This window comes from Petaurus breviceps, unplaced genomic scaffold, assembly GCF_028583685.1.
Source record: "Petaurus breviceps papuanus isolate PSGF00001 unplaced genomic scaffold, PetGlider_PUasm1.0 208, whole genome shotgun sequence".
Taxonomy (NCBI): domain Eukaryota; kingdom Metazoa; phylum Chordata; class Mammalia; order Diprotodontia; family Petauridae; genus Petaurus; species Petaurus breviceps.
In genome coordinates this window covers 30,737,254-30,747,903 of record NW_027185852.1, presented here as the reverse complement: position 1 = coordinate 30,747,903, position 10,650 = coordinate 30,737,254, and the positions used below count along the sequence as shown (strand labels likewise).

General features: G+C 54.3%; 1 protein-coding gene across 1 annotated transcript in view; it reads right to left on the bottom strand.

Annotated features, from left to right (window-relative positions):
* Positions 1 to 10,650, bottom strand: part of LOC138165418 (ERI1 exoribonuclease 3-like) — a 367,493-nt gene that overhangs the window by 126,510 nt on the left and 230,333 nt on the right. The window contains 2 exon segments of the mRNA XM_069093754.1: positions 780 to 839; positions 7,474 to 7,590. Of these exon segments, the coding sequence (XP_068949855.1) occupies positions 780 to 839; positions 7,474 to 7,590 (177 nt within the window).

The window sequence follows — 10,650 nt, the reverse complement described above, 5'->3', positions numbered from 1 at the left end:
GGGAGGGAGGGGAGAGGGGGGAGGGGGGAGGAACAGGGAGGAGGAGAGGAGGAGGGGGAGGAGAGGGAGGAGGAGGAACAGATAAAGGAAGAGAGGGGAGAGAAGGGAGGGAGAAAGAGTAAGGATAGGAGAGAGGAAGAAGGGAGGGAGAAAAAGGGGAAGGAGAGGGGGAAGGGAAAGAAGAAGGAGCAGGGAATGAAGAGGAGGAAAGGAAAGGGAGGAATAGATAAAGGAAGAGAGGGGAGAGGGGGGAGGAAGAAGACGTTTAAGAGAGAGGAGGGGGGCAGCCAGGTAGCACAGCGAGTGAGAGCACCGGCTCCAGTGTCGGGATGACCTGGGGACCGAATCCGGGCTCAGACACTTAGCACCACACCCAGAAATAACTGGCCGTGTAACCTTGAGCAAGTTACTTAACCCCGATTGCTTTAAAAAAAGAGAGAGAGAGGAGAAAGGGAAGGAATTAGGAGAGAAAAGGGGGAAGGAGGAAGGGAGAAGGAGGAAGGGGAGCAGAGGAAGAAATAGGAGATGAAGAGGAGGAGGAAGGCAGAAAAGGAACAGTTGGCAGCCAGCTGAGCCACCCTCCCCCTCACCCAAGGGAGACCCCAGAGGGGCCAGGAATGCCCATGTGTGAGTGGTGATCAGGGCTTGCTTGGCCCCTGGCACTGCCATACGACAATAGATAACATCCTAATGAAGCCATACTTGTAATCAAATAGCCCAGTCAGATTCTCCAGAGGAAGGAGGGCCAGAAGACAGGAAGGAAGGGTCATCAGACCTACCTCAAGCACTTGCTGGAGACTCGGCTGGCCGTCCACCATGGCTTGGATGATCCCAGTCAGCTGGAAGGAGAGAAAACAGCACAATGAACCCAACAGCAGGTACTACACCCACCACAGGAACACAGGGCCTCTAAGAAGGGGTGCCTTCCCTCCTCAAGCACCTGCTGGGGCTCCCCATTGCCTAGCATATACAATCAAAACTCCAGCTGATGTCTGAGGTTCTCCCACCCACAATCTAGCAGCAGTCCCCTTTGAGGCAGCAAGAACCTTAGCTGTCTTCTGATTCCTGTTCTGCCCCCTCCTGCTCTACCCATCGCCTTTTGTCCTTCAAAGCCTTAGTCAACTGCCACCTCCTCCAGGAAGCCTCTCCTAGCTAGAGTGCTCCCACCTGCTCACGTCTCTGGAACTCACTCACTTTGCCCCTGAGCCAATTACACTCGTAAACATCCTATCATGAGACTATAAACTCGTTTGGGGTAAAGAGCCTGTGGTTTTCTACCTTTGTACCCATCTACTCTTGCACAGGAGGCCCCTGACCAGGAAAGCAAACCCTGCTCCTGATGGCCAATGCTCTCAGCCCAAACCCCAGAACAAGTCCTGCCATGGTCCTTCTGCCCCATATGGAAGCTGGCTCCAAGCACACAGCCCTGCCTGCAGAGGGGACTGAGCACTGGTGACCACCACAAGAGGGTGATGGCTGCCTTCTGCTCCCCTGGGCAACGGGGCATCTGCACACTGGAAGTGCCCGTGCTAGGTGTCTGAGAGCACGCATGTGCAGTGTGTGCAGGCCTGCCTATACCCGCATGGCGGTGCCCACTCCACCTTCTTTTTAAAAGTTATTATGACATACTTTGTTTTCATATTCTATTGATTTCTAAATACAATCCATCCTCAGCTTCTGCCCAAGAAGCCATTCTTATAACAAGGAGGAAAAAAAAAGTTTAGCAAGAAGCAGTTAGCATTTTCAACACAGTTCACTGGGACATATAATTCTCCGCACCCACATCCCACCTCTATAAGGAGGGAGGCGCATCTTCTCATCTATTTGCTAAGGCCATTCCCAAAACTACTCTGGGCTCTAGATAACTGGAATACCAGCCCCAGTGGGCTGGAAGTTTCTTCTTTCTACAAATCAATGGAGGTTGACCTGCTCCCTTACCCACCCCCTCGGTCTCGTGCCTGCACACTCCCAGGAACTGACCCACAGAAAGCCAAGGCCTAGAAGGCAAGAGGAAGCAGGGGCTCCACAGGCAGCAAAAAGGAAGACTTCTAGATGGGGAAACTGAGGCAAGGAGGTGGAACAGCCATATAAGGCAGAGGAAAATGAGGAGCCCTAGCTCATGCTCCACATTGCAGTCCTGTGGTCCTGCCTCAGCAATCACCCTCCACGGGCCTGCTCTGATCAACTCAGGTCAGGCTCAGAGCCACAGCCCCCACAATGTCACCCAGAAGGGGCGTGAGCCAGGCAGCAGGACAGAGAAGTCAAGAGCAAACACCAATTAGGCTCTAGTTTCAAGTAAAGAGCGGCAAACACCTGCCTGGGAGGGCAGAACAGGCTGGCTTTAAGGAGATGTTTTGGCAATGGTGGCGGCAGCTGCCACCAATGTCGCTGCAGTCCTCCAGGTGGGTGCCCAGAGTTCATCAAGTCATTATCAGGGGGGATGGAGGTGGAGGACCAGGGCCACTCCATTTTATACTCTGGAAACTGTTTTTATATTAATCTGTATTTTAATTGGGTAACAGCAGCTGCCTACAGACTTCCCATGGTCGAACAGGAAAATAAATTAAAAAGATTAACGACACCGTTCCTTTACTCCATTTCAGCGGCAGCGGTCCCTGCCTGTTCCCACTTCACAGAGAAAGTCCCCTCTGCACCCTTTCCCTGCCTGGGAAGCCCAAGGCAGGGGCAAGGCCGGAGGACCTCAGGAGAGCTGCAGGAAGGGAGCAGAGGCCATGCGAGGTTTCCTTGCCCAGGGAGCTGGACATGAGCAGCAGCCAGAGCCCCATGCCCACAGGCCACACCAGAGTCGGATTAGCTCAGCCTCTCCTCTGGAACTCCCAGAGCTCCTCTAACAGCCACCATCACAGCCTCCATTTCCCAAATGCCACACTTGGGTCAATATGCTAGTCCTGTCCTTTTGTATTGCACACCCCCCCCCCAATTACTTGGTATTTCCTGCATCTGTATTTTGACTCTTCTTGTCTGTAAGTAAGAATATCAGCTCCCTGGGGGCAAGGCCTATTCCTCTGTGTCCCTGTTTCCCCAGCACTGGGCCTGACACAGAGAAGGAAGTGCCTGACAGAGGACAGCTGGGTGATAGTGGGCATGCCACCCAGATGGTCAATGGCTGGGGACCCACAGGACCATAAGACCAATGACTCCCCCAACCTATCACCCCTCCCACAGCTCGATGACCAGTCTGGGTTAGAGCCAGTCTCTGAGGCTTCCTCCTTCCTGACTCCACAGGTCAGTCAGGGAACATGGATCAAGATCCTACTATGTGCTGGGCACTGTGCCAAGTGCTGGAGATACAAAGAAAGGCAGGAGACAAGCCCTGCCCTCAAGAAGCTCCCGACCTAATGGGGGAGACAACACAAAGACAAGGCGCATACAGCACACAGAAAAAAATGGAGTAATCCACAGAGGGAAGGCAGACCAGGGAGTGTCCCGGTGTCCTGTAAGGCAGATGGGGAAGCCCAGATGAGGGCAGACAGTGAAAACACCCAGAGCTGGGAGGTGGAGGCCAGAGTCCCTAGCCCACAGCCCATGTGAGGTAGAGAAGGTGTAAGGAGACTAGAAAGACGTGGGGGGGACAGCTCACAAAGGGCTGTGAGAACACAACAGGGGGTCTGTTGCACCCCTGGGAGTGCCGGGGAGCCACAGGAGCTGATTACGTAGAGATGACATCCCTCCTGGCTCAGGTGGCCAGCAGGGCAGGTGCTGGAGACTTCCCTAGAGAAGGGACCCTGGGTCTGAGCAACAGCCCCCACCAGGGAAGGGGAGCAGCTGGCCCCAATCATGCAGGAATTCTCAGCATCAGAACAAATGGACCTGACTGCCTATCATCCATTCTCCCACAAGAGCCTCATCATAGCCCTAAGCTATGGTGGTCAGGTGGAATCACCCCATGATCCAGATAAAGAAAGGGAGGCCCAGGGGGTGAAGGGCAGCAGGAAGGCCCAGGAGGCACCCTGTTGAGAAGGGGCTGGGAGGACAAGGCTGGCCACCTTGGGAGAACCTCTGGTTTCTGCAGATCCATGGTGGGAGTGACAAGCTGGGCCCAAGAGGAAAACGTCTTGGTCCCAGGTGAGAAGCACAGCTTCCTCTGGCCCAACCAAAGCTCAGGTGGAGAGTTGCTCAGAGGAGGGAGGAGGAGTGGGAGAGGCCACAGCAGGCCCTTCACAGCCAGCCCCGAGTGCAGTGAGGAAGGTGGCCCCTCTGCTCCGATGCTCCAGGGCAGAACAGATGCCCACCTGCTGGCAAGGCGGTGTCTGAGGAAGGTGGGAGAAGGGGCCCCATGGCTTCCCCGAACATTCCCAGGTCAGGACCTGCTCTCCTTAACAGAGGGCAAAAAGATCCTGCCTGAGCCACTCAGGAGCTGGGTTAGGGGCCAGTGTCCTCACCTGTAAAATGGGGGTAACTGGATGTCTAGTAGCTGATCCCAATGGGACTGCACCTGTCAAGTGCTCCACACGGTCATTTACTATTATTACTGTTACTGTGAGGAGCCAGAACTATTCAAATTACTAGGAATTTCTCGAGCGCTGTAAAGTTTGCCAATCACTTTGCCAAGATCTCATTTTGTCCTCACAACAACCCTGGCAGAGAGATGCTATTACTGCCCCCATTCCACAGAAGAGAAAGTCAGGGGGAAAGAAGCTGGCCCAGGGCCACATAGCTAGAAAGTACCTGAGGCTGAACTGGAACTCAGGCCTTTCCAGTGCCAGGTCCCCTAGCTGTGGGGAGGTCCTGCTTCTGGCCTTGCCTTATGTCACTCTCTCTGCCGCTGGGCCTGTGCCCCCTTGTTTGGAATGATGGACACCAGAGCTGAGACACAGGCTCCAGGTTCAGCCACCTCACAGCAAACCTGCCTGCTCAGCCTCCTGGGGCCGTGGCGGGTGCTGCCGAGGGCCCCCGCAGGGCCTGCAGCAGAGCCTCAGTCCTGAGGCCCCAGGACTGGGAGGACAGGGAGTGGCCTGTGGCCGCCAGGGCCCGGACTCGCTGCCAGTGTCACGTCAGCATCCTGGGCTTTCTCCTTGCAGAGTCTATCTCTGGCACCATCATATTCCACCAGCAACAGGGAGACAGTTTGCTGATTATATAAGTACTCGTCTCAGGCGTACAATCTGACAATCAGGCCTGCTCTTTCTTCCCAGACAAAGAGAGCAATAAATCTCCCTTCCTAAGTACAGGTGTGAGACAAAACCCTTTACTGGCATTTAACAGAATGGACAGGGACACACACACAGACACACACACACACACACACACACACACACACACAGAGTGTCTGGGGGAAGAGGAGAGAGAATGGGCAGAAGGCCCCAAGAGGAAGGAGCCCATCCATCTGATCTCTATCCAAGCCACATCCTGGGCCTGGAGCACAGGCTGACGACAGAGCCTTGGGAAAAGACCTCTTCATTCACCAAACTCAGGGCTACTGCTCCCAGGAAGGAAGAAGGGAGGCTTGAAAGGAGGGGTTAGGCCTCAGTCCACCTCCCCAAGGGTTCCACACACAAGCGTTCCTTGCCCATGTTTCAAATCTCCTGGCACATGTGCTGACGGGGCACAAAGTAGACCAGGGAGCTGGGAAGGAGAGAAGGAAAGTCCTAATGTTGGGAGAAACCTAAGGAGACCAGGGTTCCCCTGGCAGTCCCAGATCCCAGCAGCACTGACAACATGGCCTAAGTGCACACCACTGTTCTCTCTCTCCCTCCCTCTTTCTCTCCCATACTCCTCTCTCCCCCTCTTTCTCCCCTCTTTCTCCTCTTTCACACACACACACACACACACACACACACACACACACACACAGCAGTCCTATGCCATCATGCACTACATGCCTTCCTGTGGCTGAGCTCAACTCAGGGTGTCAGGCCCTTCCTGGAAGCCCAGCCTGCTCTACTCAGGGCCCAGAAAAGAAAGTGCCACGGCGGGGGGGGGGGGGATGAGGGACCTGGAAAAGGAGGGAGATGAGAAAATGACAGCCAAGAAAGGCCTCAGGGAAGCCCATGAGTGCTCATAAGTGACCTCACTTGCTGACTCAGTGTTCTCTTCTGTCTAGATGACATCTAGGGGACCCCTTAAAAACTTTCTGGAAAGACCTCACATTTTCCAGGGGACCCTATGCCAGGGTCTCACTGGACCATCCCCAAATCCCTCCCCTCCCCACAAGCTCCCACACACTGTCCAGCAGAGTCCAGGGCAGAGCTGGCCCTGGGGCTGTTGCCCGCTTCTCCCCAGCTGGCTCCCCAGAGCTCTGGCTCTGCTACCTTGAGGACAGAGCACCAAGGAGAGGCCAAGCTGAACAAGGGAGAGTCCTGGGGCCGAATCACTGTGTGATTGGCTGGTCTGATGAGGACCTGCTGAGAGGGCTGATGGCTGAGATGAGCGGGGGAGACAGTGGCTACTGCGGGGGAGGGGGACAAGGGAAGGAAAGGGAGAGAGAAGAGGAAGGGGAGGGGAGGACAACAAAGTAGAAGACAAGGGAGGGGGGAGGGGAGGAAGGAAGAAGCACCTACCCCCCAGGAGTGCTGGAAAGGCTCAACTGCGATAGTCTGTAAAGCGCTTGGCTTTGCCCAGTCTTGGCACACAATAGGCACCACGTAAAGGCTAGCTGCAGGGGGAAAGGAGCCAGGGCAGGGAGGGCCAGCCCAGGACAGCAGGGGCACCTGGTTGAGCAGTCTCCCTCAGCTCTCCAGCCCCGAGAGGAGGCGACGGAGGGGCCTCAGCATCTCTGCTCGTGCCTGGCCGCCTTCTACATAGCAGGAATGTCATTTTCTGGTTGGTTAGGCTCTGTTTGCGCCCTGTCTCTTTCATTTATATGGATGTGGGAGAAGGTGACTGTCCAAAAGAGGACAATTTTTCTTAGTGACATTAGTGGGGAGGCAATATTAGAGATTCTCGGGGAGACAAAGCTCCAGGAAGCCCAGCGTCTCCCACTCTTGCTGGGAAAACGGCAGTTTGTTTCTAGCATCCCTGGGCCGCTTGGCCCTGCAGCCAAGAATTTCTAAGGCTCACTCACTCCTCATAGACCTGCTGATGGAGAGAAGCTGGCCAGCCATACGGGGAGGAGGGCAAGTGCTCCCCCCTCCAGCTCAGGCTGCTCCAGCCCTGCATGGGGTGGAGGGCACAGCACCTCCCCACTCCAGGCCAGGCTGCTCCAGTCCTGCACAGGGCTGCCCTCAGGAAGCTCAGGATCCATGAAGCCCCTGCAAGATGCCCTTGAAAGGTTGCCAAGGGTGGAAGTCCCTAAGAGAAAGGGGGCCAGAAAACTGTGAAGGTGGCATTCCCCACCTCCTCCATGCTCACTACCCAGTCTCAGCCTCTGGCCTTGCAAGCCTGCCTGGGGACTCTGGTTCTCAACAAAGCCTCACTCTAGGCCCTCATCCTGCCTTCATCTGTAGCATATGAGAGTGTCCCAGGCCCAAAGCTCCCTCCTCCCCAAAACCCTCCCAGGACCACACTCTTTACCTCTGTACAGAAAGGTGTCAGCTGAGGATGGACGGCCGGCTGCACGTACATGTGAAACGTGGACTCAATTTCCATCGTCTGACCATTTAGCTTCAGAATAGGGAATTCAATGATTTCCTACACAGAGGGAAAGAGGGAAGGGGAGAGAGAAAAAAAAGACAGAGACAGACAGTGAGTGCAAGAGAACAAGAGGGAGGAAGACAGAAGAGAAGGGAGAGTGAGAAGGGAGGAAGAGAAATAGGAGAAAGGAGAGAAAGAGACAACACAGAGAAGAGAGAGAGTTTTTAGAATAATCAGTTTCAAGTCAACAAACATTGATTAAGCAATTAATACATGAAATGGAGGCCAGGCCTTGGAGTCAAGTGGGCCTTGGCTCTGGGTCTGCCTCTGACTCCTACTGACTGTGTGATGGTGGGCAAGTCCCTCACCCCTTCCGTGCCTCAGGCCCAGGGACACACTATCTCCTCCCTGCAAATTCCCTAGAGAGTGAAATCACAGATCTGCACCAAAAAGAAAATGTATCCAGCACTAGGGACATCACGACCAAATGGAGAAGTCCCTGCCCTCCAGCAGCTTTCCTTCCATGTAAGCAGTGAAGAACAGATGAGCTAAGGAGGGGCTGAGGAAAGGTTTCAGGCAGGAGGCGCTGAGCTGAATGGGAGCTTCTGACAGACGTTCCAGGCAGGAGAGATTGTTCACCAAAGGCCTGGGGGCAGGAGATGGGATGCTGAGTCTAGTGCACTGTGGGGAGGCTGGAATATATGTGAAATACTGAAGCAAGTCTGGAAAAGCAGGCTGTCTCCAGAACGTCAGGCTGAGTTTAGATTTCATCCCAGACCCCAAAGAGCCCTACTGACACTCCTTAACCTGGGGGGCAGCACAGGCACACTTGGGCTTCAGAAGACACCCTCTGGCATCTGAGTGGAGGCCGGGAGACTTGGGTGGAATTACCAGACCAGCAGGGATGAGGGCCTATACCAAGGTAGTGGCTAAGAGAGCAGAGAGAACTCCACCAACTGGAAATGCTCCCTCTCCTCCTTCCTTCCCTTCTTTCCCACCTTGACTCTCCCTTTTCCTCATCATGCACTCCCTAGAAGCCAGTTCCTGTTCTGAGTCTGGAGCATAAGACACCTGAAATGGGCAGAACCCCCAAGCACTAGCAGGCTCCCCTCTTCCCAGGCCAGGCCTGGCTCCACCACTCTCACTAACTCAGAGACTGGGTGAGCAAACACATCATGTCACCTCTCTGGGCTTCAATTTCCTTATGAAGAGTCAATCAACAAGCATTTATTAAGCACTTACTGTGTACTACCAAGCGCCATGCTAAGTACTAAAGACAGAAAAAATGAGCAAAACCCATCCCTGTCCTCGAGGAGCTTACATTCTAGCCGTGGAGAGAACGTGCACATCCAAGCTACAGACACACTGAACAAAAGGGAATCTTAGCAGGGAGAGCACAGGTGCCTGGGAGCCCAGAAAAGGGCTCTAGCTGAAGGGGGTGCTTGAGCCGAGCCTCCAAGGAAGTTGGGGGTCCCAAGAGGTAACAACAGGGCAGAAAAGCATGGCAGGCCCAAGAAGGGCCGACCTGTGCCCAGACACACAGAAGGGAGACGAGGGGGCGGGCTGCCTGCCCGGGAGGAGGGTCAGTGCCCCAACAACAAAGAAGGAAGTGGCGGGGGGAGGGAGCGTCTCAGGTTCTGGAAATGCCAAGTTTGAGATGCTTATGGGACATCGACGTCTAGCTCGACGTGTCCCAGAGATGGCTGGTGACCCAGACTGGAGCTCAGCAGAGAGACAAAGGCTGGGCATAAAGACCTGGGGACCCTCTGCACAGGGGTGAGGATGGATCACCAGCACAACAGCTCAAAACAGGGCTTCTGAAGCTCTTCTGTGTCACAGACCCCCCACCCCACCCGGGCTGCTGACCCTGGCAAACCCCACCAAATATACAAAGAAAACCAACTGTAATGAAACGCAATTGTCACAATATTTTAAAAACAAATTCAAAGGCCTCAGGTTACGTACAGAGGAAGAGGAGGACACAGGAGAGAACCTCAGGGATACCCACAGTGAGTGAGTGTGAGCCAGCAAAGGAGGGAAGGAGGGAAGGAGGGAGGGGACAGAGGGAGGGAGGAGCACTTATATGGCACCTATAATGTACCAGGCATTGTGCTAAGCGCTTAAGAATTATCACATCTGAATTATTATTATTTTTTGGAGAGGGGAAGGTAGGACAGTTGGGGTTAAATGACTTGCCCAAGGTCACATGGCTAGTTTTTGTGTTAAGTGTCTGAGGCTGGATTTGAACTCAGGTCCTCCTGACTCCAGGGCTGGTGCTCTATTCACTGTGCCACCTCACCGTCCCTTATCCCCATTATTATTAATGTGGATATTATTAGCTACAATTATCCCTATTTTACTATTGAACTGACTGAGGCAGACAGAAGTTGAGGGACTTGCCCAGGATCACACAGCTAGTAAGGGTCGGAGGCCAGATTGGAACTCTGGTCTTCCTGACTCCCAGGAGCAGTGCTCTACACCAGCGCTGCCTCCTGAGTGGTCAGACAGGCAGACAGTGAACCAGGAGAGAGCAGTGTCACAATAACCAAGAGAGGGTGACCAATAGCGTCAGAGGCCGAGAAGGTTCAGGAGTGAGAGAAGACCGTTAGATTTCGCCATGAAGAGAACACTGTTAATTTTGGAGAGAATGGTTCCTGCTGAACGACAGACTCAGAGCCGAACTGCGGGGGGGATCAGAAGAGAGCAAGAGGTGAGATGCGCAGACACATCATTCTCACAGAACTTAGCTGAAAAAATGGGATCCACAGGATGACAGTGAACATGGAGGGAAGGATCATGGGAGGGAAGACATGGACACAGGTGTAGGCAGTCAGGAAGCAGCTGGAGACAGGGAGAGAGTGGGATGGTGGAGGGGCTGACCCGCCAGAGGAGATGGGAGGGAATGGGAACAAGTGCCCAGTCATGCTGTGGAGGAGAGGCAGGAGGGCAATGCCCCAGAGAGCTCCTGGGGGGAGGCGGGAGGCTCCATTTCCTCATTCGGCTTGGGGGGGGGGGGGCTTTACACGTGGCTTTGCTCACAGGGCGACTATGAGAATCAATGACAGTGTGAGTACTAAGTGCCCTGTGAACCTTCCAACAGTCTCTAGAAGCCTCAGG